At 41.9% G+C, this 23,454-nt stretch overlaps 1 protein-coding gene across 3 annotated transcripts in view; it reads right to left on the bottom strand.

Annotated features, from left to right (window-relative positions):
* FAF1 (Fas associated factor 1) overlaps nt 1-23,454 on the bottom strand; it is a 318,043-nt gene that overhangs the window by 288,413 nt on the left and 6,176 nt on the right. For 2 of the 3 annotated variants that reach the window (XM_050961673.1, XM_050961675.1), the window contains exon 2: nt 5,279-5,347. The exons of the other annotated variant lie outside the window; for it this stretch is intronic. In XM_050961673.1, the coding sequence (XP_050817630.1) occupies nt 5,279-5,347 (69 nt within the window). The remainder of the gene's footprint in view (nt 1-5,278; nt 5,348-23,454) is intronic. 3 annotated transcript variants of the gene reach the window in all.

Genomic DNA, 23,454 nt, shown 5'->3' with positions numbered 1-23,454 from the left:
TTGTCAATGCCAAAGTACTCGGCACCAAGTCCAAATGTGCTGGCTCCAAAGCCAGTACAAGAACTGACTACACGATGAGCGCACAGAGCCTAATGTTTCTCTCTCCTTTTCGGTCTGGGGCTTGAATCCCTTGCAAATACGGCACTTTTCATGAATGTGGGACTCACCCAGACACTTCAAACAACTAAGATGTGGATCGCTGATTGGCATGGGCTTCTTACAGCAATTGCACAGCTTGAAACATGGGGAGCAGGACATGCTCCGTCGCTGGGCTAAGTCCCTCAGGGAACTACAAATAACTAAAGTATACTAACACAATTAGGAACTGTTAACTATTTCTAACTGCAACTATTTACGTAAGAAAATTTCAAAGAACCACTGAAAGAGAACCGCTTGCTAGAACAAGGAGGGTGTTCCAGCACCAACACTGGTGGTAAGAAGGAACTGAGGGAGGGAGGTGCATACACCCGTGCATACGTGCACCACTCCAGAGGGCACCAGAGCTGGTCCCCTACAGCTATCACTGAGGAAAATCTTCCAGCGCCGGTACATGTGGCAAGCACATGCACCTACAATGGAATGGACATGAGCAAGCACTCAAAGAAGTAGTACTAAATTCATCATCACTTATTTTTTAAATCAAGATTGAATGTTGTGACAGACCCAGACCAGTGGGGTACAAGAGTCTGGCAGAAGGCAAATATACTGGTCACTGGATGAACAGTTTTCTGTTCCCTGAGTGACCAGAGCAGGGGCTGCACTAGAGTAATCAGGAACCTGCTAGAACCAATTAAGGCAGACAGGCTGATTAGATCACCTGCAGCCAATCAAGGCAGGCTAATCAGCACACCTGGGTTTAAAAAGGAGCTCACTCCACTCAGGGAGGGGAGAGCCAGAGGAGAGGAAGTGCGTGTGAGGAGCTGGGAGCAAGAGGCGCAAGGAGCTGAGAGTGAGAGGCTGTGCTGCTGGAGGACTACGGAGTACAAGCGTTATCAGACACCAGGAGGAAGGTCCTGTGGTGAGGATAAAGAAGGTGTTTGGAGGAGGCCTTGGGGAAGTAGCCCAGGCAGTTGTAACTGTCATGCAGCTGTTACAGGAGGCACTATAGACAGCTGCAAACCACAGGGCCCTGGGCTGGAACCCGGAGTAGAGGGCAGGCCCACGTTCCCCCCCAAACCTCCCAACTCCTGATCAGACACAGGAGAAGTTGACCCAGACTGTGGGGAAGATCACTGAGGTGAGCAAATCTACCAAATAAGCATAGGACCCACCAAGGTAAAGGAGGAACTTTGTCACAATGTCTAAAAGATACAGGACTCAATAGTGTTCACTTATGTAATACAGAAGAATTATTCCCTCCACTGCGGGAATCATTCAGTGGCATTTTAGTGGATTTAAAATCACAGGCCTTAACAAAAATCAGAAGCTTCTCCCCCCACTCCTCAAAAATCAGACAACAATAATGAAATCATATGGTAGCCCATTTTACAAATACCATCCTTCACGACGCAGAAGACCTTTGTAAAAGCTTGTGTCAAGAGATAACCCTTGCAATATGGCCATCAAAAAGCAAACAGCAAAAAACAAACCTCACCACACACACAATCATGGGTTGTTCTGGACTAAGGGATAATTCAAAGTCTGAGAGCCTCTCTGAGGCCACCCTTGCCACCAGCTTCTCTTTTATACAAAAGAGACTCTAGTCTAAGCACCTCTGCTACCAGCAACTGCAGCTGAATGGCACAGAAAGGGGGGCACTGTCTATTTATGATTTCATAAAACATATTAAACTCCATCAGGACACCAAATGGTAGCCATTTAACCAGTGCAGAAGCCAAAGCACTGATGTCACCCTGTTTATCTTTAGAAAAGCTGCAAAAATGCCTTCACATTTTTCTGAAGCATCTGCTCTTTACTAGTTCTACCCACTCTGATTTAAATTCTCTCTTGGCCTCTATCAAGAGGTACTTGACTACTCCCATCTTGGGATCATTTTGCATTCAGCCTCACCCTCAGTCCTTGCTTTCTTCTTGCATTGGTTGGTGTCCCAGAGTACAGGATACTCACGATCATACCCTCATAGAATTCAGGAGGAAACAGGTGGCCATGAGTCATCCACCTAGTTTCCTCTCTATATAATACCTTTAGGGTGAAATGGATCAAAGATAAACAGGTAGCCTGAATAAAGTCCAATGAGCTTCCTGCCCTTAGACTAGAACTTCTTTGGCTTATGTTTGCTTGACTTGCATTTCTTAGTGTTGCAAGAGTGTCATGGAGCAGAGATTGTCCATATTCTTGCACGACTCACTTGGCTTCCTATTTAAACACTTGAATTTCTCTATATGCCCTATTGAAGTTCACCTGACAACACACCAGGTGATAAGTTTTGAGCACAAAACTGTATAGAGAAGGCTGCTCCTGAAGTTCTAAATGCTGCCCATTAGCGCTATATAGTTCAGGAAGAAACTCTGAACATTTTGGAGACCTGCCTCAGAGCTGCCTTTAGGTCATGATGTGACCTATGTAACAACTCTGATTCTATTTCTAGAATCACAACTGGCAAGAGAATCCTTTCATGAAAGCTGATGGAAAACCTTCTCATGTGACAACGTGCTATATTTTCCTTCATCACTTTTCTGAAAACAGCCACTTTCTAAATTCATCCCTCACCCCTTTCCTTTGCCACTCCTGTTCATGCCATTGTTCCTCAAACCTAGCTTAACCTTGCACCAGTGCCACTGAGCAACTCTGGAGTAAACTCAGGGATCAGGCAGACTTCCTACACTACAAATTAATTCTATATTCCTTGTTAATTTCAACTGAACTGCTGCCTTAACTCATAAGTTCACCTCGCCCCTTACCTCATCTCCACTTTTTACATCCTCTAGTAACTCTGCCCTTGACAACCTGACATCTGACCATGCCTCTAACTACCACCCCATTTCCATTCTCCATTCTTCTTTCAAGGTTCTTAAACATGCTCTCTCACTCACCACCTTGATTTCCTCTCCTCCAATTCCCTATTGGCACACTGCAATTTGGCTTTCACTCCCTTCCCTCCACCAAGACTGCTCTCATCAAAAGGTAACCTTTCTTCTACTGCCACTGAAGCCCACAGGCCTCTTCTCCATTCTCACACTTCTCAACCTATGCACTGGCTCAGAAACAGCTTATCACTCCTTCTTCACAGGACAATGCCCATCACTCTTCCCCCTCCCCACCACATACTTTGCTTCAAAAGATATCTGTTCTCACCCTACCTCTCCAATTTTTTCTTCAGCATCTCTTTTATTAGCTCATCTTCCTCCCTCTCCAACTTTCCATCTGTCTCCTTCAAGGCTGTCTCTTGAATCAGCTCTTTTCCCCCATAATTTTTATTTCTACGTAACTTTATCAGCCCTCACAGCTTCAACTATTCACTTCCCCCTTTCTGTTCAGTCTCGTATCCCTGACATTGCATCCTGGGATGTCCTGCCATCAAGTTAAGATCAGTTATAAGACTGATCTCCTTAGCTGTCCTCATAATTCTTCATCACAGTTCTGTTAGCCAGACTTAGAAGCACTTGTAATACACTACAGTCCCCCTTTCCCACATCCAGACTTTAGGATAAATAGTTAATGCATCTGTTATAAACATACAGCCATGGGAAGCATAAAATTCCTTCTTTGCCTGTAAAGGGTTAAAAAGCTTAAATAACTCGGTTGGTACCTGACCAAAAGGACCAATAAGGGGAGAAGATACTTTTAAATTTGTGGGGGAAGGTTTTTGTTTTGTTGTGTTGTGTTCTTTTCGGGTCAGCAAAAAATTAGGGCAGGAAAAATATATTTTTCAAAGCCATACCTAAATTAAGCATTTAAAATTACAAATTGTAAATAGAAAGAAAATGCGTTAAATTATTTTTTTCGGCATCAAAATGAGTATTTATTACCTGAATAAAATGCATAGGAGTCTCCTCATTCTGCATAAATGGTGAGGCAAACAGACATTTACTTTCAAGACAGGAGACATGATGTTATGACAACATCCAATCACAGTGTCTATTTTTAATTGCACAAAATAATCAATGTAAAGATTTCTGATTATCCTGCTTGGATATATGAAACAGCTGTCTATTGGGTGGGGGGTGGAAAGTGATCAGTTGGCAAAAATCTTAAAATGTTTTACGTAAAGTTTAATTAAGAAAGGGCACTTTGGCTATTTTACTCCATTTTGTTTTCAGAATGTGCTATCCTGTCCTCATTCTCTTAAAAACCCCAACATCGCCCTGTATCTTAATAGCTCCATTTTGCATTTTTCTCAGGTTTTCTGGACATGGAGAATCCAGATCAGTAGCTGCCTCACAGACTCACTACAAATGTGCAATTCTTCTATAGAAGGCAAATTGTTAAGTACTTAATTTTTTTAATTAACTTCTTTAAAATCTTCCCAAAATCTTATTTTCATTATGACCTACCTGGCTTTACTAAGAAAACACATAATATTATTCCAGTTCTGTGGCATCTATAAGAGAAAGGTATCAATGTCACCAGTGACAGAGAAAAGTCAAGGGGCAAAAAAACAAAAGGCCATGCCTCATGAATGGGAAAACCTCCCTGACAACATCACTGAGCCACTATCTTAGCATCCTTCAAATTCCTCCTTATGACTAACCCCTCCTACAACATTTATAGAGTACTACCAGATCACTACATCTAACCAGGCTGTGAGCCAACATCTCTGCTTAATACTCTTTGATTTGCTTACTTTTCTGGTAGCTTGCCTGCCTACCCACTGCCATGTTTGTCTCATCCACATACTGAGTCTTGCTACAACATTGATTGTGACACTTGGGACACAGACTGTCTTTTTATTAGTGTCTGGACACAGCCAAGTCTGCAGGAAAAGGTGGGCGGGGGGGAGTAGGGTGAATTGATTCTTGATCCAGTAGGCACTAGTGTAATACAAATAATAGCAGCAGCAAAAAAATTGCAGTGGCAAAATTAAGCCATTCAAAAAATAGCTTATTTGAAGAAAGTGGTTTACTTCTCATTTCTTTCATGGGTACTAACTAAACCCTTGAAGATTCTTATATCTACAAGTTGTCTTTTTAAAAGATTATGTTTAATTATTGTACACATACAAAGTTGCACTTGGATCTAATCAACAGGTAGCTAATTCTCCTATGAATTATGTATTTAACAGGGGGAAAAAGTCACAAATTTAATTCAAGTTTTGCTTAGGCGGTACCAACAAGTATATGAACTTGTGCTACAAAATCATTTTCTTAGACATACTTACCACTAAATCCCAGTTATTTTGTTCAAGTAATGTAATAGCTTCATCAATATTTTCAATACCGGTACATGCCTAAAAGGAAAGAAAAAAAGTATTAAATGGAGGGGGGGGGCATGTTGATTTAAAGAGAATTCAGATCAATATTAATTCTTTAACAGTTAAGTACCTGGGTACAGCCAAAGCCAAGGCATGGGTCTTTGAAGCCTTGATCTGGTATACATTGCCACCACCCAGAATTCCAGTGCCTGGGGCACTCTGTCCCCCTAAACTCCTCCTCTCCCCCCAGGTTGCCTTGAGGGACTTCACCAATTCCCTGGTGAACACAGATCCAAACCCCTTGGATCTTAAAACAAGGAAAAATCAATCAGGTTCTTAAAAAGAAAGCTTTTCATTAAAAAAAAAGTAAAAGGTAAAAATTATCTCTGTAAAATCAGAATGGAAAATGCTTTACAGGGTAATCAGATTCCTCTAGACCAGAGGGACCCCCGCTAGCCTTAGGTTCAAAGTTACAGCAAACAGAGGTAAAATCCTTCCAGCAAAAAGGAACATTTACAAGTTGAGAAAACAAACATAAGACTAACATGCCTTGGCTGGCTAATTACTTACAAGTTTGAAACATGAGAGACTGATTCAGAAAGATTTGGAGAGCCTGGATTGACATCTGGTCCCTCTTAGTCCCAAGAGCGAACAACTCCCAAAAACAAAGAGCACAAACAAAGACTTCCCTCCACCAAGATTTGAAAGTATCTTGTCCCCTTATTGGTCCTCTGGTCAGGTGTCAGCCAGGTTTACTGAGCTTCTTAACCCTTTACAGGTAAAAGAGGCATTAACCCTTAACTACCTGTTTATGACAGGTTCTGTCAGAGATTCCCCTAGAAAGGTTTTCCTCCACCTGCCACCATTCATCTATTACCCAAGTTTCCATTTAGCACTTTAGGTGTGTGTGGCCCTTTACAAGGAAACAAAAGCATTAACCATGACCAGATGATCTTAAATTTTATATGACATGATAATACAGGCCCAGATGAAAACATTAATTATTCTTCCCTATGATTTAAGAGATGCATAACACTGGGATTCTATTTCTTTATTTGCTTAATGTGATGGTCGTCAGGGTCATTGCTGGAGAGACTGTGGAAATAAGTAGACTTGGGTGGAGAGGAAGTTATACAGCATCAGGAAGGACAATTCAGGAATAAGCAGAAGGGCAGAAGAAAACTGATGGGTGCTTGTGTGATGATCAAGAGAGTACGGCTGCTGTCTTGAGTTAAATCAGGTAGAAGTTGCTCTGCTACAATAGTTACAAGGTCTTTCTGTACCTCCTTTGACCCTGAACACCACCAATTACAGTGTTGGTAACTAACCGTCAAGATGGGACACAGGAAAAAAAAAAAAAGACTATTTCTGAGATAACTGGGGATTAGCGTCTTTATAGTTCAGGACCAGGATCACGAAGGATTGGACATAGGTAAGCCCCTTTGTTTTCAGTTTAAACCAATTTTTACTGAAAAATTCCCGGGTTTTACAAAAAGTATTATTCATTTTTTTCTGATTTGCACTCTACTTTTGTATCATTCAAATATATAAAAACTAACTTGTTTTTATTAGGAATGCATTCATGAGATATATGTATCACAATAATACATTAGTCTGTGTGTATCTGCAAAGCTGCCTGTTGAAGTAAGGCTATGTATTAGTGTAGAAGATGCACACAACAAACAAACAGGCATGCCCACAAGCTCTGAAGTGTGTGCACATCTGAATGTACTGATAAATCTGATGCCCTCCATATACACATTTCAAGCTGTTAGCAGATAACAATTTAAAGATTTGATACACTAAAATGGGAAGAAAAACAAAAATCTATATCAGAATACATTTCAGAACACACGGAATATTCAAAAGTTTAAAAAAAACAGAAAGAGAAGTTGAGTGTATGCACTGCAAATGGTGTGGCCAATTATTAAATGTAAATGTTTATAGGCTAATAGTTCTAAGTCTACAACAGTAAACGGTTTATTCAAATGAAAAAAGTTTTATTTGGGGATTAGAGATATTGTTTTCTTAAACTCAGAGATGGTGTGTTTTGAGTGCTGTTTTAGTTCTGCAGCAAACCACATTGATGAACATAATTCAATGCATTTAGCTACTGAATACTTCCCCCCCCATTCTTTCTGTTCCCCAAATGAACCCCAATATTTACCCCAAAAAATATTAATAGTTTTTTGGCACTGATTTTCACCTGTTTTTGTTATTGTGGTAATAAATACAGATAAATTCCCGGAGAAAAAAAAATTAAAACTGAAAATGAAGCATCCTGGACATAAAATAGAAGTCAGTGAACTGCACCATGTAGCACTATAATGTGCTCTCTCCACCTCCTGTTTGATCCATTTAGGAAGTTGTTCACTTTGTTATTAGTCATTGCAGTTTCTATGTGAACTCTGCAGACAAACCCAGTTAGGTTATGTTGTGGTAACCCAGTCTGGAGGTGGAAAATATGCAAATTAATACGGCTAAATCTGCATTCAAGAGAAAGGGCAGTTTTTAACTAGCAAGAAAATGAAATGCATTTCTGGCCACAGCTGCTATCAGGATATCTGCTCCTGAGGGGCTTCTGCATGACTGCGCACCCGCAGAAAACAGCACCCCAGACACAATTCCTGTGCTTCCCTGCAGAAAACGGCAGGGAAGCAAAGGGAAGACGTGCAGCCACATGGGGAGAATTTGCCCCCTCCAAACAGAGATGAGGCATGGGGTGCAAACAGAGTTACGTGCCACTGCCCCCCCCCCTCATTTCTGGAAGCGCAGAGCTGCCCAGCTGAAGGAGGCTGTCTGGACTCTGCTGACTCTGCAGCTGAATGCTGCCTCCTGGGTCCTAGTGCCAGCCATGCTCCCCTTCTGCGTGCTGGTAGCCTTCTTTTTTCTGTGCAACAGTGAGAGCCTGTGGTGGAGCTGGGAGTAAGGGGCGGGGAGCAAAGGAGGGGGGTGGAATAGAGAAGGTGGGAGTGAGGGGAGGGGGATAGAGAAGAAAAAGGAGATAGGGGAATCACAGGGGGAAGCGAGAGGCCAGCATGCAGCATCCGCTCGGCAGCAGCTGGGGCTCCCCCGTTAAGCAGGCCCATCGAACCTTCGCCCTGACAAGCCCTACCTCCCTACACCTGGACCCCTCTGATGAACCCCCAACACCCAGACCCCCACTCCACTGATCCCCAACCATCTGCACCTGGATCTTCACCCAATAAAGCCACACTAAACCTCCCACACACAACCAGATTCCCCCTCCCCCTGCCAAGACCCATCTCCCACACTCACCACCCCCCGCTGAGCCCCAACCACCTTCACCTGGATCCCCTGCAGAGTCCCATTGCCCCTGCACCCAGAACCCCCCATGAGCCCTGTGCATCCAAATCTCCCACTGAGCCACCTGCACCCAGATTGCCCCACACAGAAATCTCTCACCCCACACCTGGATCCCCCCATACTAAGCCCCTCCACACTTGAATCCTGGTGGGCTGAGCCTGCCCACCCACACCTGGTGCACCTGGTGCAGAAGGACAGGGCCCCAGGGTGTTTGTGGGGCAGCCCCAGCCCTTGCACTCTGTCAGGGTCAGGTACAGCCTCACTGCCAAGTCCCTTTGAGGTGAGTGTTCGGGGTGATCTCCCACCTCAATGCAGGCTGTTCCCTGTGCTCCCCACTGCCCTGCTGGAGCCACATTTATTTACTGCCAAATACAATTTGAAGAATTTTAAAATATTGTGCATGTAATTTTTTGGCACAGAATTCCCTCAGGAGCAGGTATCCAGAGCAGCAATGAATCCAACAGACACCCTTAAGGGTGTGGTCAGAACTCCTGCCAATTGCTCAGCATGTTTTCCTCTCCCTAGCAAAATTAGCTTCATCTCAACCAGAATACACTTAAACCAATTTCCTTCCATCCTGACTCGGATTTCCTTCAGACCACTTGCAATACAGCGCTGTCTGTGCTAGATGAGAAAAGGAAGAAGAGCTGTGTATAGTCAGCATGTTTTTGGCAGTATAACCCAGGGCATTTCACAATTTAACTTCTAGTCTTACATAAACGTTGACTAAGAGGCAACATGGCTACGCCCTGCAAGACTCCAAAGAGGAGACAGCTTGGGAAAGAGAAGAATCTGTCCACCCTTTGGGATCCATCAGAGGGGAATGAATTAAGTCAGCATTAGTACAGCTCCATCCACTGATGCAAGATCTTGTTGGAGAGCCAGCAATATTTCATGTTACGCGTGTCAGGAATCACTGACAATCTGAACAGAATCTTGGGCAGAGGAAGGATGTTCTGCCACTGCCATCATTCATCAGCACAACCAGAGCTGCCTCATTGTTATAATCAGGTCAAAGTGGAAGTGGTTAAAAATAGTGGCAGAGAGCAAAAGTCTGCTCCCTCTCAGCTTTCTCAATAAACTTGCCCCTGAAGAAGAGATTAGTAAGCAAGCAGCGGTTAGAGACCAAAACGTCAAAAGGCTTCTTGAACACAGTCCAGTTGGCCATAACGGCTGGTAGATTTCCGCGACTAAGGGTGGTATTATTGGTCTTGGTCAAGCAGCAAACTCTCACTAAACAAGAGGGATGTGGCTTTTATTTCACACATGGTTTCCCTGAAATGCAACCTAATAAATACAGAGTCTAGGGCAGTGGTTCTCAAACTTTTGTACTGGTGACCCCTTTCACATAGCAAGCCTCTGAGTGCAAGCCCCCCTTACAAATATATAAACAAGTGTTTTTAATTTAACACCATTATAAATGCTGGAGGCAAAGCGGGGTTTGGGGTGGAGGCTGACAGCTCACAACCCCCCATGTAATAACCTCACAACCCCCTGAGAGGTCCCAACCCCCAGTTTGAGAAACCCTGGTCTAGGGGCATAGAGTATATAAGTTTGAATCATGAAAAAGTTAAATCATGTACACCAGATTTTGGTTTTTCATTGGACCTTTCATCTCCAGTAGGTTAGCAACATGGTCTGCTTTAGGATCCTAGCACTTTACAGATGACTGAACATGAGCACTTGTTTACAGGATCCATGTACTAATAAGCCACTAACATACATCACAATAGCTTGCTAACAAAATCCCCTGCAAAAGTCAGCAGGCTGGAGGGTTCCAATGATTCAATCTGGTTCTATATGCCAATGATAAATCCAAGCTGTATCTTCAAGTATTCTCTGTTTATTGTATTTAGGTAGATGGTAATCCCACACTCCCTGATGCTGGTAATATTTCTGACTTCCCCATATTTCCTTTGGATTAACCAGGAGGCTAGCCTCCTGAAGAATAGGCCCAGATGGCAAACTGACTGTTGTAAGAAAAAGAGCACATCATTTTCATATGACCTATAGTAGCAATGAGTCGGAGGCAAATGTAAGTCAGCTGGCTGTGTCTCATACAATGCTTGTGCTGCCAGAAACTTGTGGTCCCTCATTCCACAGAATTATTTCTGCACCTTCCTGAGGTGAGCGGACAGGAATACATCTATCTTTGGCTCCTTTAGGACAGAGGCTATCCAGCAAAAGGTGATGGTCTTCACACTCCACAAACTTCACTTATGGAGTGCCGGCTCAGCCCATTCACTGTAGTTTAGCAAGAAAAGGCTTGCTTTTATTTGTTGTCTCGATTGTCATCCTCCCTTACCCGTTTCTACCAAACACACCCAATGCATCCCCTGTTCTGTCTCCAAGATCTGGGGAGAAATCTGCTCACTTCAAATGTCAAGTGCTTCAACTGTTCTGTGACCTGGTCTCAAACTTATCAGGAGGCAGAGATAAGGTTCTTTTCTCAGACTTTTTCCTGGGCTTGTTGTGTAATATCAACTGTCCTCTAGCCAGCCTGGCCTGATGTTAGTATCAGAGTCAGGCAGACTCAGGAATCCAGACTGGAAAGGGCTATGCATGTCCATTACTGTCCTTGTTACTAACCCATAGTCACCAGAAGTGATAGAAGACAACAAAAAAAATATAACAATTGTCTCCCCAGATATACCAGACCACTGAAAATCTGAGAATTCTTGATAGCTAGACAATGGATCGCTTACCCTTAAATGCTCGTGAAATTCACATCCAGTACCTGTCGTGACTCTGCTTGAGCCCCCTGCTGTCATCTACATGAGTGGATGACATTCTTCCACTATTATTTGTATTGCAGGAGCACTTAGAGAGCCCAACCAAGATCGGGCCCTACTGTGCTTGGATCCGTACATTCACAGAGCGAGAGACTGTCCCACCCCTGGTCCCAGAGAACTTAAAACACAAATACACAAGACAAAGAATGGCAGAAGAAAACATAGGCACAGAAAAGGGAAGTATGTCATCCAAGTCACACAGGAGCTCAATGACAGAGTCAGAAGCAAAACCTACTTCTAACTCCCAGTCCAGGGCCCTGCTCTCTAGACCAGTAGTTCTCAATTTTTTCCATACCAGGAACCCCTTCTCATCTCTTGAGGATGTTGCTGGAATCACTCTTCCACTTGCCAATATGGGGAGAACAGAGTGGTCACAAACCCGACTGAGAACCCACACACACATCTCCCCTCTGGAGGTATCTTTCTAGACAAGCAATATAGGACCTAACCACTCTACTAATCTATCTTCTTGGTTCTGGGGTGCGTCAGGATAGCTACACCAAGCATGCTGAAGGGCAAAGGCATTGTTTTGCATTGAGCCAAGTCTCCTGAAGTCTCTGACTCTGTTTAGGAAAACTACTCAGCAGAAGAAAGAAGCCCTCAGCACTCTGACATCACAGTCAAATAAAGTTGTCTATGAGATCTTGCTATAAAAGGGTACTTTTTGAACAAGCCAGTGATTTCTGGTGAAAAATCCCATTCTATGATGCGAACTGACTGTTATAAATGCTCAGAAAGGAAAAAAGAAAAAAGAAAGCCTCAGCTTCCTGGAGACCAGATTTTAGAAAATTACAAATCATTTCCTGTATCTGGAGAAACAACTAATAAAACAACCAGTTACTTACATCTTGGTGAGATATAGGAGAGGAAGTCAGTAAAAAGGCCAGTAGTAGGAAGATCTGGAAGTTAGTCAATGGGCAATTCCCAATGCCATCTACCGGAAGTCAACTGTAACTACCTCCAAATCCTAAACTAGAGAATATACACCCATATGCTCCAAATTGCTGGACATACTAATAAGTGAGAATCCCTGCTTTCGGAGTCCATGCACTCATTAAAACAATGACCTTTGCAACAAGTCAATTAAAATCAAATAAAAACACAACTGACATTTTAGTGAAGCAAGTAAAAACAATGAATTATAGTAATCTGCTCAGTCAGGCAAGTTATTATGAACAACTTGTAAGTCCTAGTACTGGAATAAAATCTATTTCAAATTAATCACTACGCCAACTTTTTCAAACTTGGGTCCAGATCCACAAAGGGATTTAGGCATTAGACTCAGCCATCAGAGTTCTAATTACCAGGCTATGAAGTTATTCTCACTCTTTCTCCAGCCCAATGATTCTTTAATTATTTATCCACAGTGCAACAGCTTCAACAGGAGAGACTGAGGGAGCCCCACGTCAGAATATCCCATAGCCGAGTGGTTACAGCATTCTCCTAAGAGAGGCAGAAGGACAAATTAATCCTGGGTCTCCCACATCCCAGGGAAGTGCTCTAACCACTGGGCTAAAAGGCAGAAGGTGGCACCACCATTGCCTCCTCCTGACAGATTCTGAATGGGGCCTGGTCTGATAGAGCTCAGAGCCTTTGCACAGAGCACAACTACTGGATTGAGCCCCGCAAGCAAGATAGGCACTCCTCCACCTATCTTCCCCCAATTTGTGGATCATGGTGGGGCTTAGGCAGGAGATACAAGTCCAGAAGCCTACAGTGAAGCAACAGTGTGCCTGCCCAGGGACAGAAACCCAGATGCCTAGGGAACTTTTACACCAGAAATGTAGGTGCTGAGCAAGTGTAGGTATCTACAAGGTTCAGTGGCAGCTGAGGTTTTGTGATTACAGTGGCACCTAAAACTGGCACTTAGGTGCCTGAAGTTAATCACATAAATAAAAGTGGCCTGACTGGAAAATCAGTGAAGTATGGATTTAATTGCCCAACTTTAAGTACCAAGTTTGAAAATTGTGGTCTAAGAACATTTAGCAAGTAGAATAGCTAAACAGAAAGTTGGTCCTTTACATAATTTACTGACAAGCATTACTCTGCTGCAAACCAAAAACCTAATAATTTGCAATTCCATAGATTGACAATTAAGTTTTGTATTGCAGAATTTTAACAAGCCTACAGCACACTGAGTCCTCTTCAGTAACAAGTTCTGCAGTGTAAGAGCAGCCACTTCTCCAACTGGTCTAGGCAACACACAATACAGGCTTCATTAAAGAAAAAAGGAATGGGAAAAAGGAAAGAGATGAATCCTGGATGAGACTCCATGAAAATAAAATGAAACATTCCTCGCACACATGAAGATGAGACATACTGAAGAAAGAAAAAAACAAAAAAAAGATACTTTGCTATTTTTTTAAACTAAAGCTAGACACTAATTTATCAATAGCCACGTGACTTAACATATAGGTACTGCAAAAAAGTATTAGGTGGCTGCACATTGTTTCCACTGAAGAACATGACAGTAGGATTTAAAATTTTCCAGTGAGTACTCAGTTACATTGTGTACAAGAGAAGCAAATAAACGACAGGCCATTGCTGAATCACAAGTTGTTTAGCAAGAACAATCACAGGATCATAAGATTGGTACAATTTTATAGGTATCCCACAGGTGATCAGTATGCTGGATCTACCTGGAACTCTTTGTTCAGGGCAGCTTACCACAGAAAGACTTAACCATCTCTTCAAGTCAGGTTCATGGCATTGGCAGTGTACAAAGCTTAGAAAATAAAAGCACACACACTCCAGCTGACTGTCCTGTTCTCAGAACACTAGAATACCAAAGCATACCAAATTTCTATTTGTAATTTAACCATTTGAAGAAGCAATCATGAAAAAGGTGGGAAAGGGATTGTTTTGTTTTTTAATTTGTGTCACCAACTACATTCAAAGACCCCTATTGCCTAATAGCTATTTAAGAGTTGAATCTGTTTGATAGCTCAACACATTAGTAAGCAAAAAATGGAGGAGGAATTCACCATAAGACATTCTCTGAACTCCAACATTTTATTATACATAAAAATAATATATATGTAGGGGGCTCTTTGCCTGGTTTTGTTCAGGTTTGTTTTTTTAAAAAGATTTTATTTTTATCAGATTTATAGAGCTTGCAGAACTTTTTTCTAACCAATGTTTAGCAGGTGGATTTCAGCAGCATGTACAGAAATTGCTTGATCATAACTGCTATGAATTATGTCTTTAATATAGATGCTTTTTTCCTGCTTGTCTAAGATAAACATTAAAAAAAATTCTTCATGACACACCAGCTTTGAAAGTCAAATTGAAGAGTCATCCATCAGAATCACCCAAATAAAGGGATCTGTGAATACAACAAAAGAGGCAGTTTGAAGACTGAGTCATCTGGTAAAGTAGAGACAGATTTGCAAAGTGTTCTTTAATAAAAATATACCAGCATACTTACCGGTATCATAAACACTGACATTCTGAAGAACTGGGAGAGCTCCTGGAATTTATGCCAGGATAAAATTTTGCTTAGTGCTGCTCTTCTGCAACTGCTTACAAAGCTCTCATTACCACAATATATGAGCACCCTCACAACAAATCTGTTGATTGGGGCAGTATTTGCCCCACTTTACAGCTGAGAAACTGAGGTACAAGGCAGTTTATGGTACTTGCCCAAGGTCACATAAGAAGTTTGTAGCTCAGCCATAAACTGAAACCACGTCTCCCAAGCCCCAGTCCAATGCTGTATCCTTTAGACCATCTGTCCTCTGCATTAAATTGAGCATAATTACCCCTATGCGTGCCCAATCTGGATTTTTTTAAGACCTTCTGAACATACTGATCAAAGTCAGAATCTAGAATGCTGTTCTACATTTGAAACCTTACATCCAAGAGTTGCAAAATGTTTTACAAGTGGAGGATAGGTATTATTATTTCAATTTACAGATTAGGAAACCAAGGCACGGAAAAAGTGTCTTGCCCAATGAATTTGAAGTGACAATGGTAGAACTGGAAATAGAATCTAGGTCTCCTGACCCATATTCTTCTCCTCTACACAGTCCATCATGAAAAGAAAAATAGATGGATAAGACGGTAGAGAAACTGTAGTTGTTCTGATATCACACCTCAAGCACATTGGATGGTTCCCGTAGTAGCAAAGCTGATAAACAAAAGAACAGAACTCTACAAACAATACTGTGAAAGGAATAAAAATATTTTTTCCAGACAAGTCGAATATCTTTTTCCACTCTTAATATATATCTTATCCAATATGACATTTCAGCCACTGTGATATTTTCGATATCATTTAGGGTAACAATTATCTCATTCCACTAGTACAGTGGTCCCCAACCTTTTCGTCTAGCGGGTGCCAAACAAAGGACTGTGGCAGCGGTCGCGCATCCGCCGAAATGCCGCCGAATTTCAGTGGCATTTCAGCGGCGACACCTCTCGATGACGCCGCTTCTCAGCGGCAAGCAGCGTCATTGAGAGGTGTCGCCGGCAAAATGCCGCTGAATTTCGGCGGCATTTCGGCGGATGCTCGACCACCGGCCAGGACACGGGCACATTTAGATACCACTTAGATGCCATGGTGTCCACGGACACCGCGTTGGGGACCCCTGCACTAGTATCTCATGAGGATGTTAAACATCATCTACTAAAGTTAGACATTTTTAAGTCAACAGGTCCAGATAATTTGCACCTAAGCATTTTTAAAAGAGCTGGCTGAGGAGCTCGCTGGACCACTAATGTTGTTTTTCAATAAGTCTTGGAACTCTAGGGAAGTTCCAGAAGATTGGAAGAAATCTAATCTTTTGCAATGTTTAAAAGGGTAAACAGGATGATCTGGGTTATGATAGACCTGTCAGCCTGACACTGATCCTGGCAAGATAATGGAGTGACTGATACAGGATTCTATTAATAAAGAATTAAAAGGAAGATAATATAATTAATATCAATCAACATGGGCTTATAGAAACTTGATTTTTTAAATGAGATAAAGTTTGATTCATACAGGTAATAATATCGATGTTATACACCAACAAGTCTGTAAGGCATTTGACTTGGTACCACATGACATTTTGATTTAAAAAAATTAGAATGATATAATATTAAATCACTGATAAAGTTTGCATACAACACCAAAACGGGGGGAGTGATAGGTAATGGAAAGGGCAGGTCACTGATACAGAGCCACCTGGATCACTTGGTAAGCTGAGAGCAAACAAACAATGTGCATTTAAATACCACTAAATGCAAAAGTATATATCTAGGGACAACAAATGGAGGCCATACTGACATGACAGGGGACTCTACCCTGGGAAACAATGACTCTGAAAAAGATTTGGGAGCTGTGATGGATAACCAGCTCAATCGATTTAGCTTAACAAAGAAAAGAGTAAGGGGCGACCTGATTACAGTCTATAAGATTTTATATGGGAAACAAATATTTGATAATGGGCTCTTCAATCTGGAAGAGAAAGGTATAACATGAGCCAATGGCTGGAAGTTGAAGCTAGACAAATTCAGACTGGAAAGGTGTAAATTTTAAACAGTGAGGGTAATTAGTCATTTGAATAATTTACTGAGGATCGTGGTGGACTGTCTATCACCAGCAATTTTTAAAACCAAGACTAGAAGATATGCTCTAAGAATGATTTTGGGGAAGTTCTATTGCTTGTGTTATACAGGAGATCAGATTAGCTCAGGGGTGGGCAAACTTTTTGGCCTGAGGATCAGATCAGGGAATAGAAATTGTATGGTGGGCCATGAATGCTCACAAAATTGGGGTTGAGGTGCAGGAGGGGGTAAGGTCCCTGGCTGGGGTGCAAGCTCTGGGGTGGGGCTGGGGATGAGAGATTTGGAGTGCAGGAGGGTGCTGTAGGCTGAGATCGAGGGATTTGGAGAAGGGGAGGGGAATCAGGGCTGAGGGAGGGGGTTGAGGCGTGGGGAGAACCTCAGAGGAGCAGGCTCCAAGCGGCACTTGCCACTGCTTCCAGGAGCCGCTTGAGGTATGTCTCTTCTCTGGCTCCTACCCAGAGGCGCAGCCACTGCCCCATCGCTCCCCACTGGAGTTCTTAGGAGCCGCAGGGCCATGCCGCAGCTTCCAGGAGCCGTGTGGAGCAGCCCTGGACACTGCGCCCCAGCTGGAGTGCCAGAGCGGGACCCAGCTGTGTGGTGCAGCCCCAACCCTGCACCCCGGCCGGAGCACCAGAGCAGGGCCCAGACGAGTGGTGCTCCCCTCAACCCTGTGCCCTGGCCAGACTGGGGCCACACCACATAGAGCAGCCCCCGACTCTGTGCCACAGATAGAGTAGGGCTGCATGGCATGGAGCAGCCCCCGACTCTGCGTCCCGGACGGAGCAGGGCCGCAAAGCATGGAACAGCCCCCAACCCTGCTCCCCAGCAGGAGCCTGCAGGTTGGCTTAAAACATCTCACAGGCCGGATCCGGTCCATGGGCCGCAGTTTGCCCACCCCTGGACTGGATGATCACAACTGTCTGTTCTGGCCTTGGAACCTATTAAAATTGTTTTAATAATCTGACCTTTTTAAAAATTGTTTTTATATAAGGAACTCATTTTCTGAGATCCTGCTCTGTGAAACATTTATTAAAGGTCTGAAGTCTGAAAACCATATACAATAGTCTGAAGTGCTAATACACTCATTTTTACAGTTTCAATGTGCTTTGTTTGTCAAAAACAAAAAACAAAAAAAAAGGGAGGGGGGGTGATTTTAAGATTATTTCCATTCTATTTACCAAAATTGCTTTTAAACGATACTGGCCCCAAAACTGGAGGCTATATTTAAGCCAAGCCTTCACATTTTGCATAGGTAAGACTACAGGACTGGGGCACATATTTGTCGAGGTCAGTGAGACATGCAGCTCATTTTTCCTTTTTAGTTTTACGGTTCATTTTCCAGAATGATTTGTAAGGCAGAATAAGTGATCACAGACTAACAATTTTGGTTAAAGTTCTGTTTAATTTTTCCCCCTACTTATTACATTTAGACACAGTTGAAGTGGTAAGATTCAGAGATACTGATCACATTTCTCCCACTTAAGTTCTCCCCACTGAACCCCTAAGCTTAAAAATGTGAGGAACGGTTATTTCCAGATCCTAAACTATTCTGAGAAATCCAGAATGTCAACTGAGTATGCTACATTACTAACTTCAATTCTCCTTCCCCTTTTGTATGTTGGATCTCACTCTGCCCATCAAGCTCTCTTAAAAGAGGAGTCCAATCCTGCAATTGCTATACATCAAAATGTCCACAGGCTTCAGTGGAAGCTACATGTACAAAAGGACTGCAGGATCAAGTGTGCTTGTGAGATGGACGATATATGGCTCAACTTTTCTCTCTTTTTTTATGTGGAATGTTAATTAAAAACCCAAAAGAGAAAGAATTTTCAAAATCCCATTTGCGAAGCAGATTTCTGATCCTCTCTCTGTAGCCCAAGCTAAAATTGTTCTGCTTCAAGACTTCTTGCCTGGACACATTGGTATATTACAAAGTCTTTAAGGTGTACTCTTACATACCTTCAATTATCTGAGTATCTGAATAATTAAGATAAGAAAAAAATATTTTAGCTTTACACAACAGAAGGACAAAAGTACGAGATACACAACAGACAGAACATAAAAGTAGGAGATGACTGGATATAACCACTTTTCATGTCATTATCTTCCATAACTATTTCTCTCAATATTTAAAATTAATCAAGAAACTTTCAAAGTACAGTTGATACATCACAGAAGACTATGAAAAAATAGTCAAACAAATTATTCAGGAGGGTTTCCTTCTAGAATAGTGATGTATTGGCATTTCTCTCTCCATCTGCCCCCATCTTTTTGTAGTGTTGGCTATTTAGATTATAAACTCTTTGGATTAAAGATTTACCCATCTTCCTAAGAGATTTACAGAAGACATTTAACAATCTTTTGGGTTCTCCATAAACAAACATTCTACATTTCTCTTCCCTTATTCACTAAATTTACTTGGGTTTGGTCCTGCTTTGAGCAGGGGGTTGGACTAGATGACTTCCTGAGGTCTCTTCCAACCCTAATCTTCTAGGATTACTAACAGTTGCATAAAAAGAGAATATGTTTTTAAGAGATCTTCTAATTCTTTGGATTTATTCTCCCTGTAAAATTATGTTGCTGTATATGATTAAATTCCCACAACCACTAATTGTTGTCACCAACAGTTTCAAGATTCCCAGCTGAGAATAAGAAACAAAGGAAGATTAAATAACGACTGAAGCTGAATTGATGCTTTCCATATGCAAGTACCCTTTGCAATGGAGAAAAAGTATTTTTAAAGAAAGCAGGATTATTGTGAATTAAAGTGTCAGTTATTCAGTTACAGTATTGCAAAAACAAAGAAGTTATAGCAATACCATTTAAGGAGAATTCTGTCAATCAGTTTTAAAGTTTTCCAAACATGAATAGGTTATAACCAGAACAAAAAAATTCCCAGAAGCATGGTTGTGATCTGCTGAGGGGATAATAGACTAGGACATCCTGACTTAAGAAGCAATTGCTGCTCTCCCTGTGCTTCAGATTCTAATTTGGTGTACGTTAATGTTTGATATTAATTTTAAAACTATCTAATAAAATACAAGCATGGAGTTAAATTCAAAACAAGAATGTAACTTTATAGTACATCTCCCACAAACTTCAGGAGTTGCCTAAACATTTTCTGAAGGCATTCTTGCACTCATAGGAGAAAGAGAGCTGCTCAACCAGCCAGGCACACAATAAAGACTCATAGATGATCTACTCTGATGAACTGAAGATGTGTGACCAGTGTAAAAGGTCTTTGATTTCTGCAGGGCATAGTTTGGTTTGAACTGCACGTTGTCTATTCAAATCAATTCATTCTCAAGTTAAGGATAACTTATGGCTCTCTAGTCCAGCCAGTTGATGTGCCATTTCCTTTTATCCAGGCTATGTGCGACAAATAACTACCTGAGCAGGTTTCTGAGCCTTTTCATGCTGGCACTTTGTGGTAGTCATAAGCTGAGGTTCACCTAATGGTTCCACTCATTAAAAAAAAAAAAAAAAAAAAAAAAAGTGGTTCATGCCCTGCCACCACCAGACAGAGGCTTGGGCTTATTCCTGTTCTACAACAAAGGCAAGAAACATAGGTATGGAATGTAAGCTGAACCTTAAATACCACTCAGATACTGAGGGAGTCACCAGGCTCACAAGATGCAGAAATTGGGTTGAATCAAAGAGGACCAAGAAAGCTTTCAATACTACATATTAAATCAGATGTACTTAGCCCTTTCAGATGTTGAACAGGGCTCACAACAAAGTAACAAGTTCTTTTTTTTTTTTTTTTAATTTAATCAGGAATTCAGGCAGGGTAAGGTACCAATTACACAGACTCCTGGGTTATCTACATGGTTGGCCCGGTCTCCAACCAGGTGCAGTCCTACTTAAATCCTGCACTCTGAGAGATACTGTCACCACCTTAGTGGCATTCCAATGCAGCATCACTAGTTATGAAGATAACAAAACAAGGCTCTCTCTCAGAAGATTATTATGCAATTCCAACCAGCTCCTTGGCCAGCTCTTATTTTACACTAGAGAAGCTTTAGAGGTAAAGAAAGTATCAAGAATTATGTTAGCATCATCAAGTAACCCAATTTTATATAAGTAATGGCTGGCAAAATGAACACACGACACTAAATAACACAGCTTTAGACATCTGACAGGTGGCCTGCAGTCCTGAGTTATTTATCCTAGGTGTTAAGATCACATTGCTGTACTCATGGGCACTCCCAAGAATATGCAAATAGCATCCTTATAAATCTCTGCGATAAAGTCGCTCCTGTGATATAATTTGTCAAAAGCCTTTTGAAAGTCTAAATAAATTATATAGTTAGGATGTGAAATACAAAAGTACTGCCATGGATCAGAAACTGGCTAAGAAACAAGTTCTATGCTAGGACTGGTGTATAATCTTTTATTAATAATCAGAAAAGGGATTAGTGAGGAGGTAGAATCTGCAGATGACAAAATTGTTCATGTTAGTTCAGACTAGAGCAGTGGTTCTCAAAGCCGGTCTGTCACTTGTGTACTGAAAGCCCCTGGTGGGGCGGGGCGGTTTGTTTACCTGCCGCGTCCGCAGGTTCAGCCAATTGCGGCTTCCACTGGCCGTGGCTCACTGCTCCAGGCCAATGGGGGCAGCAGGAAGCAGCGCAGGCCAAGGGACATGCTGGCTGCCAATTCCCACTGCAATTGGCCTCGGACGGCGAACCGTGGCCAGTGGGAGTCACGATCGGCCGAACCTGCGGATGCGGCAGGTAAACAAACCGGCCCAGCCTGCCAGGGGCTTTCCCTGAACAAGCAGCGGACCGGCTTTGAGAATCACTGGACTAGAGAAGACAAAAGCACTTCAGAGGAACCTAACAAGACAGAATATTGTGGACAACGCATACACCTTATTGGGTTATTTATTGATATGTTATTAGAGCCGATTCTCTGAAGGCTAAAAATCTTTCCCATAAAAGCAAATGTAACCATTTGCAACCTTCATTTACCTTGGAATTCACTCTTGGGGCATTTTGCTCACCCTTCAATAAGTTCTCTCAAGCTTCAAACATACAGAGAGAAGGAAAAACAATCTTCCATTTGCCAAACATTCTGTAGTTTCAAAAATACGTTTATAAAACATTTGTCTGGCCCCAAGCTTGGTTTTTACAGAATGAACAACAATATAATTAATCTGACAAGAAATACAACTCATCTAAATGTTAATGTAGGTCATCTACACAATTATATATTGGAAAAGAGAGAGATGAACCAAGCAACTGGTTAAGTAACACACCTATAAGTAATCACCATTGGCTCTGAGAAAGTATTTCAAATTTAGACTTTTTCCCCGAGGGCATAGGAATGGCCATACTGGATCAGAGCAAGGGTCCATCTAGCCCAGTATACTTTCTTCCTACAGTGGTCAGTGCCAGATCTAATGTTAATGCAAAATAGGACACATGTGAAGTGGGGCAACAGCTATGTAGACTGATTCTTGCCTGCATACTTATACCTGCCTCTGGAAATTTCCACTACATGCATCTGATGAAGTGAGGTATTCACCCATGAAAGCTTATGCTCCAAAACGTCTGTTCGTCTATAAGATGCCACAGGACTCTTTGTCGCCTTTTACACTCTTTGATGTGACCACACAGGTTAAAATATAGTCTGTTTGATTAAGGGCTTGGATCCTAGTCCCATTGAAGTAAGCATCAAAATCCCCCATTGACTTCAGTAGCAGGTCTCATATTCCTCAATACTTTTAAGTCCACTTTGAGCCAGAAGTATTTGACTGTGCATATTATGGTGAGATTCTGCAGCTAGTTATGATTAAATGCTTTGGTCTGTACAATTATATAAGTGTTTTTCTTCACTTTCCTGTACATTTTCCCTACAAAGAAAGGGACAAGATTTTTGTTTAGAAGGGTGCTTTACTGAACATGCAAACCACTTTCCCAGCCTGCAAATGAACTGCTTAAGAATGCAAAGATTGACGTTGATCACCTTATTGTACCCTAAGACAATCACACTGTCTGTAGCAACTTAATCCTGTATCGAGTCCCCTCCTCCTGCTCCACTCGTGCCAATATATTGGTTAAGTGCTAGTAAATATGAGACCAACCATTTTCTGACACCACTGCAGGGAGTTTGACTGAGATGCTGTTGAAGCGTTTAACACTTGTGGGAGGGAAAATTAAAGTTCATTCTTATGTAAGTTGAAACCTGTTCTGGGAAGAATAGGTCTCTCCTCAACCAGTCCCCCAAGGGACAAGTATAGATTATGGAATTTGAATTTTAGAAACACAAAAAAGTCAAGTGAGTAAATTTTACATATTCAAAAGTATATTTCCTGTTCCTTTAAGATAAAACCTGGCGGCCTAGTGGCAATGCCTCAATTTATTCCTCAGCCAGTAATTACTTCAAATGCTATGGAATTAAACTCAGTCCCACGGGAAAGGAGTACTGATACTTGAAGACAGCTCTCTCTTTTAAGAATATAACCTTTCCAGT

This window comes from Gopherus flavomarginatus, chromosome 7, assembly GCF_025201925.1.
Source record: "Gopherus flavomarginatus isolate rGopFla2 chromosome 7, rGopFla2.mat.asm, whole genome shotgun sequence".
NCBI classification, from domain to species: domain Eukaryota; kingdom Metazoa; phylum Chordata; order Testudines; family Testudinidae; genus Gopherus; species Gopherus flavomarginatus.
This window is presented reverse-complemented; position numbering and strand designations above follow the sequence as displayed.